The sequence below is a fragment of the Pteropus vampyrus genome, unplaced genomic scaffold (genome assembly GCF_000151845.1).
Source record: "Pteropus vampyrus isolate Shadow unplaced genomic scaffold, Pvam_2.0 Scaffold826, whole genome shotgun sequence".
Lineage (NCBI taxonomy): Eukaryota > Metazoa > Chordata > Mammalia > Chiroptera > Pteropodidae > Pteropus > Pteropus vampyrus.
This window is the reverse complement of record NW_011889607.1, coordinates 46,938-65,973: the sequence shown is the minus strand read 5'-3', so window position 1 is coordinate 65,973 and position 19,036 is coordinate 46,938. Positions and strand designations below refer to the sequence as shown.

General features: G+C 42.2%; 1 protein-coding gene across 1 annotated transcript in view; it reads left to right on the top strand.

The window, feature by feature from the left end:
* NRROS (negative regulator of reactive oxygen species) overlaps window positions 1-11,685 on the top strand; it is a 22,740-nt gene extending 11,055 nt beyond the window's left edge. Inside the window, exons 2-3 of the mRNA XM_011385915.2 lie at window positions 5,790-5,910; window positions 9,506-11,685. Of these exons, the coding sequence (XP_011384217.1) occupies window positions 5,803-5,910; window positions 9,506-11,476 (2,079 nt within the window). The 5' untranslated portion in view covers window positions 5,790-5,802 and the 3' untranslated portion in view covers window positions 11,477-11,685. The remainder of the gene's footprint in view (window positions 1-5,789; window positions 5,911-9,505) is intronic.
* Window positions 11,686-19,036: the final 7,351 nt, after the last annotated feature.

The window sequence follows — 19,036 nt, the reverse complement described above, 5'->3', positions numbered from 1 at the left end:
TTCTTGGCAGTAGGAATTGTTTGAAGTGGTCACAGACTGGGGTTTCTGTTCTTTATTATCTATTCTCTGTGGTCTGTGACCAGCCGCCCTTCCCTTTCTCCCAATATCCCAGGTTGTATTTGCTCTCTTATTTTTTAAAAAGACAGACTCCCTTTCCATGGAGCTCTCTATCTAGCACCTGTGTCTTTTGTGTTCACAGGTATCACTGTCACACATTTACATCCTGCACTTATGAGTACTCTGCTTCTGGAGATTCCCCCTAACCCACTCCCCACGAGTCTATAAATATTTGTTTCTAACAGCAAATAATTCTAAGAGTTACCTACTTTCTGCAAAGACCTCTTTCATTTAAGCTTTTTCAGCTTACTTTGAGGGGAAGATTCTCAATGACAATGACAATGATATGTGTAAAACTCTTAACACTTACTAATAGCGCCTTTAGCAAAAAGGTTGCAGTTCCAGCTCTGGCAGGAGCTGCTGTAGTAGTAGCAGCTGGAGAAGGTGGGGAGGTGATAGAGTGCTGAAAGTGAGGAGGTGATAATTAGGGTGGCCCTGAATATTAGAAATCTGGCATCCTTTCCTGAAAATGAACCCCAAAATTCTAACGAAACAAACCCAAAACTCAAGTCAGAGTTACTCCTTAGTATTTCCAAACTTTGAATATGAGGAGACCTTTTAATGGACAAAAACATCTGAGATTGGCTCTTACCTGATGGTTGTGTTTTGCTATCAGCTGATTCAGACATTACATCGTAACCGAAAGCTACTTGGAATTAATAACACTTAAAAAAGAAATTATCTTTTATTTATACAAGAACATCTATGTACATTTGAAAAAAAAAGTAGTATACATAATATGTGTTTAAGTATCAGAGGGACTGACATAAAAAGGGATGCTGCTACATTTCTGAACTATTTTGATTCTTGTGATGGGGACATGGAAATTTCAGGACTTTAAGAAGCAGAGACAAGTCCAACGATTTCACACACCCTTTCTTCCCTGTCCATTGCAAAAGCAAGTATCACCCACATGTCCTCTGTCCTGGAACCACTCCTCAGTCATCTTCTTCAGTCCAAACAGTCCTTAGCCTGAAACTGTTGTGGTCACAGGATGGGTATGGAAGCGCTGCCTCAGCTTACAGGCAAGCCACCAGACCAGGATGCCCTTTTCATAAGGAGTAAATATTCCCATCCTTTTCAGTGTTTCACACAACTCACAGGCCATCAAGCAGTCTTCTTGAAACCTGGGTCAATGAAGCCAGAGTTTCTCCCTATTATTTAGTGAAAACAAGGAAAGCAAACCAGCATAATATCTAAAGCAGAGCAATTTTTGTAGCCGATGTGCATTCTTCTTCACTGCTAATGTTCTCTTATTTCAGAATACAGTCTCATTCGTGTTGTTTTCATGAAATGAATCTGTTTTCATCACTTATTTGTTATGACAAGATCTGAGAGAGAAAAGCCAGACCAAAGAGATTCTGAGTAAAAAAAAAAAAAAAAAAAAAAAAAGAGAGACAATACTCTTATACTCTTAATAGATAAGGGATGGATATGGGGTTGAATCACAGGTTTCCATGATAAGCCAGTTAGAATGCACAGTCTCAAGATTAATGGTTATGGAGGGGATGCTATTGAGTATTTGAAGCCTAAGTTTCAAGGACTTCTTAGAGAAGAACCAACAAAGACATTCTGTGATGACTGGACACAAACAGAACAGATGAAGAAAAGATATAAATTCAACGCTAAGAGTACTTCGCTCTAACTTGAGATAGGACTTATAATCTTAATATCTCCAAGTCAAATGTGTTACAGACAAAGTATAGAATCTTGTTTCCTACAGGCATGTGGGTCCATGGTTTCTTATCCTTCAAAGGCTTTCACTAATTAGAAGCCACAGTCTCTGGCTTTAGTCATGATCATGATAATCATAACTGGATAAAATATATTGAAAGACTTTGTAGAAATTGTTAACTGAATAAAAGAATGTAGGTTTTATAGACAGTATACTGAAGGAAATGGGACTTATCATTTTCTGCCTCCACATTTTGGAAGGAACTCTTCAACTTCATTATCTGGTTTAAGAAAAACAGATAGAGTCTGTTTATGCGGTCTGCTTCTCATGTCAAGCTCTCAGGACTTATATAGGATATTTTCCCAATGGTCACCCAGACCAGAAAGAGACATCCCAGCCCCTACTTGGAACATGGGTTGAACTGCAGTTCCTTTGTATTAACTCTATGGCTCCCACGGTGATTCACAACCTATAAAATGAGACTCATTAATCCAAGTCCTTTTAATTACAATGAGGAGAGGTTCCAGATTACACCATTTAAATTGTTTATGTCATCTGCTATGTGTGCCCTGCATCATAACTGTTTCCATTTACTTCCTTTCTCCAGCAAAAATGTATCTAAGATGAGCAACATTCGGCTCATCTTAGATACATTAAAAATTAGTGTGTTTTTCAGAAAATGCCAAAGAGATCAGAGTAAAGGGGGACAGTTACTTATTTGCAGTCCTGTACACACAGGAGAGGGTTCATGAAATTTTCCAATGAGATTTGACATCCAAACTGTTTCTCTTGTACTCTTTGTAGTGGCATGGCTCTGAGGAAGCCTTCTGCAGCTACACACTCCAGGAAGTGTTTCTCAACCTAAATGATAATTTTGAGTCTTTTATTTCTTTTCAGAGTCATTGCATACCTTTTTGTTTAGTACTTCTCCAAGCCCATTCTCATTTACATCATTGTATTAGTCAGGGTGCAACCAGGAAACAGAAACATACAGATTATTTGAAAAAGAGGAAATTTAATTCAGAAAATTGGCTACGCATGATGAAAGAGGCTGAGCTGCCAACCAGAGAATAGTCAGTCATCCCAGAGAACAGTAACTTTAGGAAGCTGTGACCTCTCCTAGGTAGGGGGAGGATAAAAGAAGAAGGGCGTTACCAGTGACTAGGAGACGCAGAAGAAGCTCAAGTACTTTTCTGTGGAAGGCAGAGTGGGAGGGAGAGAAATATCCTGTATTCTCTATCTCCTTATGCCTTCTCACCTCCCAGTAGTGTCTCCCATTGACCAAAGCAGCTAGAGGCCAGCTGACACCTAGAGCTTAGAAACAGAGCCTTCAGAAGTCAGCCCGCTGCAAGCCAGAGCAGGGCGGGGGAGGGTGAACCATGGCTCTGAGGACAAAAAGCTCTCAACCAGCATAGTCCTCTTCCTGAGGCTAGCCCTGTTCTGGAATTAATAATGTAGAATTTTCAATCCAACCTTCCCTTATATTTTTTACACATTTAGTTGATGTGCTATATTCATTCTTTCGGTCAAATTGTTCATTATTCTTTCTTTCTCTGTGTGGCTGCTGAATTACCTTGGAGATTACACAGAAGTAACAACCACTCAAGCTGTTCTTTGGCATTTTGAGCTAATAAATAATAATTATGTGATTAACTACCTTCATAATTAATGAAGCACTTTCACATATACTATTTGATTCTCATTAAAACTTTCAATAATTGTTCTTATATCCATTTTATAGAAGGATTAACTGAGTCTCAGAGACTTTATATGAATTTCTCAAGGACAAATAACAAACAGTGGAGCCAGGATTCAAATCTTTGTCTGGTTCTAAATTCCATAATCTTCCCACACTGTCTCATGAGAGATGGAGTTGCTCAGAAGGTACAGCAAGAGTTTTTCTGGACTGGTTGACTGAGTTTAGAAGGAAGGAAATATGTTTTAAATTTGCAAAAGTTTTCTTGCTGACCCAGAAATTAAAAGTACACTCTGAGTGTAAGTGACATCAGGGCTTTGAGCATTCCAGCCTGAAGCGTTACATCCTCCCTGAAGAACTACACTCTTGCCCTGAACACACCTAGATTCAGTATTTCAATGTACTGGCTGGCCGTCTTAGAAGGGTCAGTGTCACAGCAGCATGTACCATCCCAAGCCTGACAGAGAGAGTGAAGGAGGAGAGGAGGGATCTGGTCCATGGTTCCCATCTCCCTGTCTCTCCTCAATAAAATACAGGACACCCAGTGAAATCTGAATGTCAGATAAACAATGCATTGTTTTTAGTATAAGTATGTCTCAAATATTCCATGGGACATATTTACACTAAAAAGTTATTTGTTGTTTATCTGACATTCAAAGGCATCTTGTAGTTTGCTAAGTCTGGCAATCTTATTTCAAGGTGGGCAGTGATCCCAAGGTTTCAGAGGGGTGTGTGTGTGTGTGTGTGTGTGTGTGTGTGTGTGTGTGTGTGTGTGTGTGTGTTGAGAGGATACTGAGAAAGGAGCCCATATGGCTTTGTTTTTGCCATCTGTGCCCTGTACATGGCATGAGGTGATAATTCCTGCACAGGTGCAGAAGTGGAAGGGGGTTCTAGGAAGGGGATTTCCAGTGTTGGGCAAATACAGATGAATTCTGAATTGGAGGTTCCCTCTGTGGGAAGGAGAGATGGCCTGACCCATAGTAAAGGTTAAAGTAGATTTACCTGGTTTCACTTAGCTTTTCTGTTTGTCTGTTTTCACTGATGAGTATTCAAATCTGACCGGGAAGTTAAAAATAGCCTTAGAGATTGTGTAAAATTATTTAAAGAAAGAGAAAGAGGAAGAGGCCCTAGAGAGCTGAGAGGTGTCAGGCAGAAAGGTCCATGGAATAGGTGAGGAGGTTCATGTTAGCGCTGGTGCTGCTGGTCCAGGAAAAGACTGGTGAGCAGACCCTGTGGTCTTTCCCAGGTAGATGTCAAGGAGAGAATGGGGCGTTTGGAATGCTGGCGCGGTTGGAATACTTGCCTCAGATTCAGAGGAATGCAGAGCTGACAGGGAATGCCACTGGGCTATAAACTCTCCCAACAGGAAGATAGTCAATTCACCAGCACCTACAAGGAGAGATAGTATCCTGGTTTCTCATCCTGGAGCTCAGAGAGGGGGATCTGCAGGCTGTTCCCAGCCCTGCCACTAAGTCAATCTGGAACCTCGAATAAGCCATTATTATCTCTGGGTTTTTGTGTATTCACCTATAAAAATGTGATGGTGGAGGATATATTACATTTCCATTATGGTTCCTCTTGGTACTAAAATTCTATTGGTATATGTATAATTTTAAGCCTTCTCATGACTTCTGTTCTATGCTCATTGGCTAGGTAAGAGGGCTGGTAACCACACTTCATCAATAATCCTTATTATATAATCCTTATTATATTCATTTTCCCCTTAATTTTTCCCCTATCCAGCCAAAACATCAAAATCCTATTTTAAAGTCTATATTCAAATGAGTTAACCAATGAGATCTACTCTTTACTAAAAGCCTTATGTCAAAACAATCATTAACTCTATGCTATCAGAGGCAACACTATTTCAATTTCAGTTCACCATTCATTCATTCATTCATTCATTCAGCAAATATTTATTGAGCATCAGGCAAATTTGAGTTTGGGGAGGAAAATTTCAACAGAACTACAAAACATATCGAACTCTAGGTGACCTGACTCCTGGCTCCTCAGATCCTTTGCTTCTTACATCTGTTGCTGGATTCTTAGGAGTTTCAGAGTTCAGCCATCAGTCCATCAAATGGTAAAGGCGAAACAAAAATGAGTTCTTGTTGACGGTTGCAGTGAAAGCTGAAAATGTTGGCTAACTTGAGGTATTTAAAGAATCTGTGGGTTTCCACTTTCTTGTAGCTGTGGACTTCCAAGACCAGACAAAACTGGGAACTGGCTCCTTCTACTGAGAGTGCAAAGCAGCCCTCTGGGATGTTCTTCTCTTACTTCTTCCTTGCCCTCTGTCCACAGTGCTGCACTTGAGATGGAGTTACTGCCCCTCTGGCTCTGCCTGGGTTTTCACTTCTTGACGGTGGAATGGAGTAACAGAAGTGGAAAAGTCACAGCAGCTTCCCAAGGGGGCTGCAAGTTGGTGAGTTTCCCCGGGGAACTCTGAGTTGTCTGTTGCTTCTGTTCTGACAAGTTTGGGTTCATTTGGAAAACTATTGGATTGTCAGTCAAGGAGGCTACGGAATGAACGAATCTGAATCACTCAGTACCTACCTAGCACGATGCCATGTTCAAGCTGCTCTTTATACAAGGGTTAAGATAATGACTGAGTTACGCTCTGCTCCACCTTTTTCGTAGCTACTGAAGACAGGAGACCTCGGAGACAGGCATAGCTCAGCCATCTGGAACAAGAGCAACTTGTTAGAAATCTGGATGATTGAGCACCACTAATGGTATCAGAATGTGATAATGGTGGGGCATATTGAAGTTGGAGAAGCCCTGAGTCAGAATTTGTGAATGAGCCAATAGCAAATGTTTAAACAGCTGTACTGAAGAGCACGCTGCCCAAGCTGCACTGCAGAGCAACATCCTCGGCTGCACGTGGGCTTAAGACGATCCAGGGAGTAAGATATCAGAGCTTTTGTGGCTTACTCTCTACAGGGCTTTCAGCCTATACATAGAAACAGACTTAGCTCATAACAACTGAGCACATCTCTAGAAATTTTTTCCTTTACCTATAACTCAGTGATATAAAAAAATCTGCTTGATAAACATATATCTAATAAACATTTCTTGAGTGCTATTATATTTGGGGCACTGGGAAAACAAATTGGATATCAGGGTTAATACTTATATTCAAAAATGTGTTCTGAAGGCTGATGAAGCTTTAAAACCCAGCTGGTGACAGTTCTTAACCACTTTTAGTAACCTCTAACCACTACGCTGCAGTGTACTCCAGTATGGGGTAGAAGTTATGAGCAAGACCAGATTTAAACTCCAGCTCCACCACTTAACTGGTGACATAGGGCCACTCTGTTTCTCAGTTTCCACATCTTTAAAATATGGAGGTAATAACAGTATCAACCAACAATACCATAACGCTGGGTTGTTACAATGCTTAAATGAGTGAATGTACATGATGCACTCAGAACAGTGCCTTGTATGTAGTTAAGTGCTATGTGTTTCGTCTATTTTTATTTTTGTTCTTGTTAGTTTCTGCTACACAGACTTCCATTACTCCCTTACAGAGGCAAGAAAAGATTAACTTCACAGTAGCTAATTGAGGAGTTACTAGGCATAGTAAGAGGAGGGAATAAAGCAATTCTTTGACAGACTTTTGGGATTCAGGCTTGACTCCCTGCCTGACCCTCTTCAGCCCGGTGGGCAGGAGGAGTAGGGACTCAGCTGCCAGTGAACTCAAAGAGTGGAATTTCTGTGGCTCTTTTGAAATGAGGGCTGAGAGTGTGAGAGTCCAGGTGCCCTCGATTGTATCTCCTTGCATTAACCATGTGACATGACATTATCAGAAAGTGGACATGGTAAGGTTTTCTTGGGCTCTGACAGCCCTGTGGTCCTTTTGCAGCACTTTAGTGGGGCCACAGGGAATTGCTGATGTGTGACTCCTCATGACCGCAGCAGCTGTGGTGAAACAGGGTCTCACGGCTTTTGGAAAGCCCCTAACCACAACATTCTTCAGAGAGTCCCTGTGCGGGGGACACCAACACTTACTCAAATAGAGAAATATTCCTTGTTTCTGCTTGGGGAGGCTCAATTTTGTAAAGATATCAGTTCTCTTCCCAATAGTCTATGATTGTAAGGCAATCCCAATCACAATTCCAAAGACTTTTGGGGAGAAGGGAGGTGCGGAAAGAATTTCACAAATGAGAAACAACTGAAATGCTCAAAAATAGGAAATGAATGAATGAGATCATGCTAATCATTTTAGCTACCAGTTATTAAGCACTTATGTGCCAAGTTCTGTGTTAGTGCTTTACTTAAATAATCACCCAGAATCTTCCAAAAAAAAAAAAAAACCTATGAGAAAATTACGAGTACGATCATCATTTTATAGGTGGAATAATGAAGGTCTAAGCTTGTTAGGTAACCAGCCTGAGCTCAGCCATTTGATAAAAAAGCAGAACCAAAATGGACTGACCCTAGAACTCTTGCTCTTAGTCACTATTGTATTGATGCAATGAACTAATAGACAGTTGCTAAAAAGAATGTAATCATATTTTTTTATTTTTATTGCCAAGGCAATATGTCTATCATACATTATGGGGGGAGTAGATTACTGAACAATTTATAGAATGCGGTTTCATTTAAAAATTTTTTATTTTTTTTAAAAAGGTAGATGATTTTTGAGGAAAGAGTCCAGAAAGAGATGTAACAAAAGGTTGGTGGTGTTTCTTTGAGGGAAAGACTGAGGTTACTGAAGAGTTTAATTTTCTGTATTTCTATACTGTATGTATTTAATTATTATAAGATTTTGTTTTAATGATCAGATAAAGAGCTTGGTTGATTCCTTGTCCAAGGCCCAAAGCTAATAAGCGGCAGAGTCAAGATTCAGACTTGAGTCTGTCATCTTTCCAAACCTGTGTTTTTTCCTCTCTATCAGGTTATTTCTCTCCTGTTCTAGTACTCTACTTGTCCCTTGGGATTGGGCCCACAATTTTTGGTAATCATGGACTTTGTCCTACTGACCAATACGTGCAAAGGAATGCCATTGCTCTTCTATCTTATCACTTGAAACTTTTTTCCTGGGCACCTTACTGACGTCCTGTGGCTGACTGTTTTTGCCAATCTTGTAAAACATTGGGCTAAGTTTATCCTGAGGCTTGAGTGACTTCTGCAATGAAACTAGGGTCATTCCATCCCTCCTGTTTCCTTATACAGCACAATCGTGGTAGAATAGCATCAAGGAAAAGCACTGAATTGGATATTAAAAGCTCTGGCCTCTGTTCACAGCTTTGCCTTTGACTTTTCACTTCTCTCCAGACCCCACATTACTCCTCTGTACAATTCAGGATGATGATGAGCTCTGAAGTCCTTTTCAGTTGTGATTTTTTATCAATCAAGAATGTAGAGGAGCATCCCAAGCAAAATTTCTTTGGGCGAATTGAAGATGCCACAACACTGCTGGTCGTTAGGCAGTGTCCCTGTTAGACACACAGGTGTTGTGGCAATAATGATTACAATGCAGTAGCGACCAATTATATTAATAATGTCCACTGTGTGTCAGGCACTGTGCTGCCTCTCATCAAATCTCACTGCAATCCTCTGAAGTAGGTACTATCTTTCTCTTCATTTTCCAGAGGAAATAATAGACTTGGGCTAAATTATTTGCCCAAGGTCACACAGGAAATAAATGGCAGATTCAACCCCAGATAGCGACCTGGTCCTCAATCCTTTTCACAGTTAAAACCAAACTGCAGGTACAATTGTCACCACTCAGCATCCAATCAACAGGTTCTCAGATCTTCTCTAACAGGCTTTGTATTTTAAGTGAGGCCCGGAACTCAGCCCCTAGCTGACTCTTTTAGTGTGAAGGTTAAGGATAAAGAAAAGTTCTCTTTTGTTCTATAGTTTCCCATCCTTTTTTATTATTTTTCAAAATTATGATCTCTAGAGCCCTTCCCAGAAGTTGCAGAAACAGTGTAATGAACAAACTAAGTTTCTGCACATTAACCTCTCCTCAGAGATCTCCTCCCTGCTGACCAGCGTGTTTTTGGATCTAGGTGAATGGAGTCGCTGACTGTCGAGGGCAGAACCTTGCTTCAGTGCCCAGCAGTCTACCTACCTACTTCCAGACGCTTATCCTGGATGCCAACCCTCTCAAGACCCTGTGGAATCATTCCCTCCAGCATTACCCTCTCTTGGAGAGCCTCAGTCTCCACAGCTGCCACCTGGAGCGCATTGGTCGTGACGCCTTCCAGGAGCAGGCCCACCTGCACAGCCTAGCGCTGCCTGACAACTCCCTGTCAGAGAGCTACAAGGAGACAGCAGCTGCCTTCCACAGCCTAAAGGGTTTGCGGAGGTTGGACTTGTCAGGGAACTCCCTGTCGGAAGACATGGTGGCTCTCATGCTCCAGAACCTCTCTTCACTGGAATCTGTGTCCCTGGCAAGGAACACCATCATGAGGCTTGATGACTCTGCCTTTGAGGGCCTGGGGCACCTCAGAGAACTGGATTTGCAGAGAAACTACATCTTTGAGATTGAGGGTGGTGCTTTTGATGGCTTGACTGAGCTGAGACACCTCAACCTGGCTTATAACAACCTTCCTTGCATTGTGGACTTCAGCCTCACGCGGCTCCAGTTCCTCAATGTCAGCTACAATGTCCTGGAATGGTTCCTGGCGTCGGGGGAAGAGGCTGCTTTTGAACTAGAGACACTGGACCTTTCTCACAATCAGCTGCTGTTTTTCCCTCTCCTGCCCCAGTCTAGCAAGTTGCATACCCTCCTGCTGCGGGACAACAACATGGGCTTCTATAAGGACCTGTACAACACCTCATCACCGCAGGAGATGGCAGCCCAGTTCCTCCTTGTGGACGGCAATGTAACCAACATCACCACAGTCAACCTCTGGGAAGAGTTTGCTTCCAGTGACCTTGCAGATCTACGCTTCCTGGATATGAGCCAGAACCAGTTTCAATACCTGCCTGATGGCTTCTTAAAGAAAATGCCTTCCCTCTCCCATCTGAACCTCAACCAGAATTGCCTGATGACACTCCACATCCAGGAGCATGAGCCCCCAGGAGCGCTCACAGAGCTGGACCTGAGCCAGAACCAGCTGTCGGAGCTGCATTTGGCTCCCGGGCTCCCTAGCTGCCTGAGGAGCCTCCGGTCATTCAACCTGAGCTCCAACCAGCTCCTAGGTGTCCCGACTGGCCTTTTCGCTGATGCCGGTAACATCACTACAGTTGACTTGAGCCATAATCAGATCTCACTTTGCCCCCAGCCAGCTGGCTTAGACCTTATGGGGCCCCCTAGCTGTGTGGATTTCAGGAACGTGGCATCTTTGAGGAGCCTGTTTCTGGAGGGCTGTGGGCTGAGAGCATTACAAGCTTGTTCGTTCCAGGGGACCGCCCTCACCCACTTAGACCTGTCTGGCAATTGGGGGGTTCTGAATGGGAGCATTGCCCCTCTTGAGAAGATTGCCCCCACATTACAGGTCTTATCTCTCAGGAATGTGGGCCTCAGTTCCAGCTTCATGGAGTTGGACTTCTCTGGGTTTAAGAATTTGAAGAACTTGGATCTGTCAGGAAATTCCTTGACTAGTTTCCCAAGGTTCAGGGGCAGCCTGGCCCTGCAGACCCTGGATCTCCGCAGGAACTCACTCACAGCCCTTCCCCAGAGGGCCGTGTCTGGGCAACTCATGAGAAGTCTGCGGACCATCTCCCTCAGTCAGAATCCATATGACTGCTGTTGGGTAGAGGGCTGGGGGGCCCTACAGCATCTGCACACCATTGCCGACTTGGCCATGGTCACTTGCAACCTCTCCTCCAAGGTCATTCGCCTGGTAGACCTGCCTAGAAGTATGCCTCAGGATTGTAAGTGGGAGAGGGTAGACATGGGCCTGCTGTACCTTGTGCTTATTCTCCCCAGCTGCCTCACCTTACTGGTGGCCTGCACTGTCATCTTCCTCACTTTTAAGAAGCCTCTGCTTCAGGTAATCAAGAGTCGCTGCCACTGGTCCTCCATATACTGACCTGGCTACAAGCCAAGGTTAGAAATTTGTTCCATGCATGGAAAAACACTTTCTCTGCCAGATTTCAAGATCTGATGCAGAGGACAAATCTGATAAATTGAGGTTTAAATTAAAGTGTAAAATGTTTCCATCCCTTAGGCACCCCAAGTTCTTCCTCCGTCATCATGATTCATCCTTATCATACTGGTAAAATATTTATTAAGTAACATTCGACGAAAATAAAAAACATATCTCATAAATATTTTTTAAATCAAACACAGCTTGTGTTTTTTCTTTCTTTAATTGTTTTTGGTAGTTTCATTTAGGTTATTTTTCAGTGCCCTTCCCTTGGTGACATCCATGGAGCTGGTGAGAAAGGGTGGTGATTCGGTGCTACCCTATAGCAAAAACAGCAAAAACAACTCCAAGAGCATGTCCTGTGGATGGTGAGAGTCACTGCCCGGGGGGTTTACCAAAGACCAGAATTTCAGAGCTGAGCTGTGGGATCTGAGATGAGAACTGTCACCTCCAGTCTTGGCTTGCATTGCCATTGCAGTCAAAGTGGGCCTGAAAGGGTTTTCTGCGGGTGCCCTGGGTTCATTCTTGGAGTTGCTGGCAGGCAAACATGACCCTTCCATGGAAAAGCTGACAGAACAATAACCATGCCCTGAGTTTATTCATGCAATAAACTGAACACAAGGCACAGTCCTTGTTCTGAGAGACGTAAAGAGGAATGCAGAATGGAGTGAATTCTGCTGACTTGTGGACTACCCCTACTCTTCACAAAAACCACAAACAACTTCTTAGCATGTGTTCAATATCTGTACTCGCTACATTCCTAGTTTCCTTTCTCCCTTCCTTTCTTCAGTGAATAATGAACAATTTCTGTGCTCTTCTCTAGGGAGAAGATAATAAAGACATGGCCCTTGCCCTTTCATCAGTTTAGAATTTATGCTATCCTTGCACTTTTTATCCCTGCTAATTAAATCATAAAGAGGCCAAATGCAGTGATAGGGTTGGGGGGAAAAAGAAGAGAGGACAGAAATCCCACAAACTGATCACTAGTACCATGAATGTTAATGTAAGCAGAAATGTTTAAGCAAATCAAAGAGATTACATCAGTGGTCTTATTTTGACAAAGCAGAAACTTCCTTTAGATGTTCTACAGAATGTAAAAAAGGTCATTCAGTTAGGCTCTACACTCACTGACATTGGTGTCAGCTGTGTTAGCTTTGCCTTATTGCACCTCCATCTTTCTGATCAATGTGTCTCTTTTCATACCCCAGTCCAGTGCCTTGGATGTTCAGGTTTCTTAGAAGCCTCTGTCTAGTGTCCTTCTAGGAAAGCCCCATTAGCCAATACTCATAAGACTAGACACTCCTGATTTCCTCCTCCCGTCAACAAAAACTCTTTCTTGGTGTCCTGATGTCTCCCAAGATGACAGCTAGCTAATCTGACAAATGAATCTATCCGTGGCTGGTACATTTATGGCTTCTCTTGTGTTACTGTGTCACCCCTGTATCAGTAGGTGTTCTTAGTTTCTTGCAACTGAGGATGACTACGTTTGATTTAAACAGTGTGAGTTTTAGAAAAAGGATATTGGGGAGCTCTAGATTTTCTGGGAAGGCTGAGGAGCAGACTTGGTAAATACAGGGGAATTGGGGATGTTACACAGCAGCTGGGACCACAGTGCATATCATGCCATAAACAGTAATTGTGAGAACATGACTGCAGCCACCCCTTACTTCTGGACACCACAGTTTGCACTGCTGCCACTGACAGCTCTGGACAGGGCCACTGCTTCGGCCCACTGCCGAAATAAAAGATCTTCCAGATTCTACTGCTTTGTGTCACTGGCTCCTGATATGCAGTCTGGAGCAAGTGGACCTGGCTGGGTGCCCTTAGGTCCCGTGCCCATGCCCTGACTATAAGAGGGGCTGTGAAGGCAAATGCTGTACCTTCTGGTGAGGCTTCTATGCAAGAAAATGGGCTCTGCTTCTTAGAAATATTCGTAAGAGGTGGAGTTCTCAAAACAAGAAGGGAAGATTGATGTTGAGAAGACAAACATGCACCATGCCCTTTTAGGCACCATGTACATTTTAGTTGAGGACTTCTTAAAGCAAATTCTTAGCATAAAGAAATGACTCGAATGATGGAAACTTTAGGCAGACTCTCAGGCCAGCAAGGGAGATAGTTGGGGTCAGGCAAGCCTTCTGAAGCTCCCCCATGTAGCTCACCACTCACTCCACCTGTTCTTAGGGCCTAGCCTTGTAGAATGGCAGATTGAGGAAAGATTAGGATGGATCCTTACCTTTGCCTGTAGCAATGACCTCTGAAGGCTGTGGGCTATCCATCGCTACAGTCTAAAGGCTGTTTCTTAAGTTTCTTTCAGTATGGTGAGAAGGATGAGAGGAGCAGGTATATTTCTGCCTCCAGTCCTGAGCTGTGGTTTCTCCAGCAAATTCTGTACCATTGTCCTGCTTTGCCCGCCCCTACCTCCACCTGCAGAAGAGTATATTCTAATATCTACGCTGAGAGTGCTAAAGCAGGGGCGGGGCGGCGGGGGGGACCCACAGGCCTATTCCCAGAGTTCTCTGGTTGGACCAGAATTAAGGCTTCCTGTAGAGTCAGATTGAGCACCAAGCAGTTCTTCCTCAGTGGGCGGGAAGTGGGTGCCATCCTGGAGTTGCCACATTCTGGAATATCTAGACAGGAGAATATTCAGAATCAAAGATAAATAATGTGAGGGATTGGACTGTTACCACGAGTAATAGTAATTCAGATTTTGAAAATCCAGTCATAAAACAAAACCTGAAGGTTTTTCTAGTGGCACAAAGTAAGTTATTAGGGCTTAGCTGATGTTTTTAAGGACTTCATTCACAAGAAATTGGATAAACTAATTTGGGGTTCATAATACTGGTCATCTTTTGTCATCTTTGATGCATGCATGACCCACTTTTATTTATTTAATGTGGCAGATATCTTACATTTGCACCTCCAAATCCGCTCCCCACCCTCCTCTGTCCTGCCGCAGGAAGTTCGCCCCAGTGGGCTCCCTTACCCTCTGGGGTCCAGCTGTATTTGGCTAAGAAGGAGCGCTGGCAGATCAGAGAGCAAGAGGAGAGTGAAATCAGGGTGATTATTCTCCCGACTCCTCTGTGAATTTATCTCCAACAGGCTGCACTTATAGCAAAGGCCACAGTCTTCTCAAGGTGGCCTTTTCTACATAAAAGCCCTGTGTCTTGGGGTTAGAAACCACTCATTCCACAGGTCTCTTCCCTCTGAGCCTAGGGACAGGTAACAGCTCTGTCATTACCAGACCTGCATTATCCCTTGTGGTACGTCTTTCCCTGCCACACATTTGTAAACAGTCCTTTTATAAATCATCCTCGATCTGAGACCCTGAGTGATACAGTTGGTTATTTATTTAGTAATACTGAGCCAGAGAGGTCCTGGTACTTGGATCAGGGAGCCATGGAAGGCTAAGAATGCAGTCAGAGATATAAAGTCAAATCCTCCAGAGATGACTGTCCCTCTGATTCATTTTGGGTGAACATGAGGAAGAAGCTGGACATGAGTAAGCTGGCACATGTCATCATATTACAAATATATTCAGATGTAACCCAGATTGGAGAGGGAGAAGTTCCTAGCCTCAGAGACCATACCTTTTAAAAGACTGTGGGTGTTGTGATGGCATCAAGCCAAAGAAAACAGAAATGAGGCTAGGAAAAAAGTGTTATAAAGAAAAATATTCCTCACTAACTAGTCATTTTCTATTTCATCCTCATTAACAATTACCAAGCATATGACCCAACAATCCCACTTCTGTTATTTATCTGAGAAATTGAAAACGCTAATTCCAAAAGATACATACACCCTTATGCTCATTGTATCATTATTTACAATAGCCAAGATATGGAGGCAACCTAGGTGTCCATCGATAGATAAATGGATAAAGAAGATGTGATACATATACACAATGGAATATTACTCAGCCATAATAAAGAATGAAGTCTTGCCATTTGCTACAACATGGATGAACAGAGTGTATAATGTTTAGTGAAATAAATCGGACAGAGAAAGAGAAATACTGTATGATTTCACTTATATGTGCAATCTGAAAAACAAAATAAATGAACAAACAAAACAAAACAGAAACAAACTCATAGGTACAGAAAACAAACTAACGGTTCCCAGATGGAAGAAGACTGGGGGAATGGGCAAAACAGTCAAGGGGATTAAGAAATACAAACTGCCAGTTATAAAATTAGTCACAGGAATCTAATGTACAGCATAGGGAATACGGTAAATAATAATCATATTATAATAATAATGTACGGTGCCCAATGGATATTAAACTCATTGTGGTGATTACTTTGTAAGGTATATAAATGTCTAATCACTATGACATATACCTGAAACTAACGTAATATTGTGTGTCAACTATAATTTTTAATTTTTTTAATTAAAAAAATTACGTACCTATTTTGTGTTAAGTGCCTCACATAGATAATTTCACTTAATTTGGGAAAACCTTAGGCTGAAAGCAGTTCGTATTTGCCTAAGGTCATACAGAACTGTGGTAAAGACTTTAGGATTAAGCTAAGAAAGAGAAAGGCAGCTGCAGCAACTTGATCACCTTTATCGAGTCTGTCAAACTGTTGACCTGTAGGTGGCTAGTGGTTACTGAAGAGTACACATTTGCTGATTAAATGGCAAACATGGAGAGGTTCATATAGGGCATAGGTGAGGAAGTCCAGAGTGTAGCACGTCCTTGAATAATATCATTTTGCTCTAACCTCAATGAGATACCATATGAACTTAACTCTTGTTTATATCAATTAGCCTGCGGTAAAATTGGTTTCATTATACATCTTTTCACTGCAGTTCCAAGAACCTATAGACAACGTTAAGTGAGGACTTACAGTAGCTGAAGGTTACCCATCTTTTTGAGGCTGTTTTGAAGGCAGCGGCATGGTTTAGTGATAGCTCGGAGGTAATTTACAACAGAAGGATCTCACTTGGTTCCTTCCTACTTCAGCCATGCAGCATCTTCCAGCTCAAAATCAAGACAACAGGCTAATGCAAGAGGACTCTGGTTTTTACCAGGATTTTAAAGGTTCAATGTGGGTGAGGGGACTGATCAGGGAAACTGTTTGGCCCAGAGAGAAGACTGTTTCTGAGATAACCGCCTGCTCCAAGTTTTTCGAATGCAGAAACCAACTTTTATAGATGCAGTATCTCTAAGAAGAAAGATTAGATTAAACATCAATAGACATAGTACTTACTCATAGACTTACAAGTTGTTAAAACACTGACCCATTCATTCCAGGATCTCTGGGAGCTCAGGCAGTTCTTGGTCTTAGTGTTACCAAGAATGGTAGATGAGGGTCAGCTAAACCCCAGGAAATAGTTAAAGAGAGGATTGCAACGTACAGACTTCTTTGGCATCCCAGATGGAGTTTCTTTCAAATTATACTTCTCAGGACCCTTTAAAAACTGTCTTTAATGACTGTTCCCAAGAGTGGCTTGTGTCTTTCACTCATATCTTTGACACGGCTTTTGTTTTAACTGACCCTTCATAATGCCAGTGCAATGACTGTCCTCAGAAGCTTTATGGCTATTCTCAATTCTGTGGTCATTCCTCAGACATGCAGGCCTGAACTCCCACCACCTCTAGATCTTTTAATATGAAAAATTTGAAAAACTGGATTCCAAACTTCTGTTATATTTAAAACTCTTATTCCTGCACACATTGTATTAGTAACCAATAGTCCCCCCCTTTACTTATTTCAAGGGTGGTTAGCTTATAAAAGGAAACACAACAAATTATTTTCCATATAAGAACATGCATAGCGCTACTGATGCCCATCGAGTCTGTGTCACAACGATTAACCCTTATTAACTTTAGACAACAGTATCTCACACATTGCTGAGACCGAGAGAACTTTCCTGTAGAATCGCGAAATCTTAGGAGAGGTGGAATTAGCAGATCGTGGTTTGAAAACACTTTTTCCCACATATCTCCAAAATACACCATCTGAGAGGTGGGTGCAGGGAAGGCACATGGTGAAACCAAGTTTTAATGGGAATAAAATTGGCTTGAACACTGGAGTGGCCTGAATGGTGTTACCCCAACAGGGCCTCCGAGGCTTCCAGGAGGAAGTGGGCCCTGCATGGGGAGGGCAGGGAGGGTGAGGAGAAGGGTCATGTTTTCTGAAGGGTGGGTGTGTTTCTTTCTTTTCCGGCTACTGTTATCAATGTGGTGAGCACATCCCTTCAGCTGAATGCCCTGCAGAGGAAGCCCGGAGCTTCCTGTTGTCTTACCAGTACTACGAAGTTAGAAATAAAGAAAAAAAGAGGAAAAGGGAGAAAAAAGCAAAGCCCCTCTATCCAGATCAGGGATGCCAGCCTCCAAAATGACACCAGCTCCTTTTTCCTGGAGATGTAGTCGGAAAGGCACATGCCAGATGTCAGCTGCTTTTCAAATCAATCAGGATCCGGAAAATAATCTCAAAAAAGGATATTTTTAAGACACAGCAGAATAGACAACAAAGTCGAAGATCTTTGGAAGAATAGGAAAATACGTCAAGAAAAGGAAGAATAGGGAAATACGTCAAAAAAAGGAAGAATAAGGAAATACGTCAAGAGCATACTGCCAAAGAACTATACTTAGCCCTGATTAATGCCCTTAAAATCCTTCTATTTTTGAGGTGCTACCCCAAAGTTTTGCAGTGTTGGAAAAAATCATTTTTATATCAGATTATGTTTTGTTTTGTTGCTATGAGCATCTTAGCAATCTGAGAGATACTTCATGAGATATAGCTGAAATAGCATCCTAGTCCCCAGGGTGGAATACACAGGTGGTACCAATAGGTTGCCACATATGCCACATATATGCGTGTGTGTGTGTGTGTGTGTGTGTGTGTGTGTTCATAACACCATCATCAATATACATACATGTATTTATTTATTTATATCACCATATAACCTACCACTTAAAAAATAACATCCTTGCTTTGCTTTTAAGTGGCCAACTTTTTTTCCTGTTCTTCAAAAGGCCAGTTTTATCTCCATTAAAATTTGGTTTGGTCATGTACCTTCCCCATGCCCTCCTCTTAGATAATGTCTCTTGAAGATCTGAGGGAAAGACCGTTTTCAAACTGCAATCTGCTAATGCCATCTCTTCGAAGACTTTGAGATTCTGCAACAAACTCTTCTCATAAAATTGTCAAGCCAACCCTGACTGTCTTGAACTACATTTCTTTAACAATATTATCTTTCTCCGTTGCCTGTGTTTCACATGGTAGAACACCCTTCCTCTGAAAGAGAGATAACGACAACAAAAATTCCACTTTGATCATAACGGTTGATTAGGAAAGGAAACACCATCCAGTGTTCTAACTTTTCAAAAATGTTGTACTTTCCCCTTAAAATACAGGTAAGTTTTGCATCCCCAACTCCACATCCTGCAGTTTTCCTAACAGGTGAATATCAACTACCTGATAGTTGGAGATGAAGGCAAAGAGGTACGGACATCTTTATTGCTAGAATCACTTTATTCTTTTTTTGTTATACCCA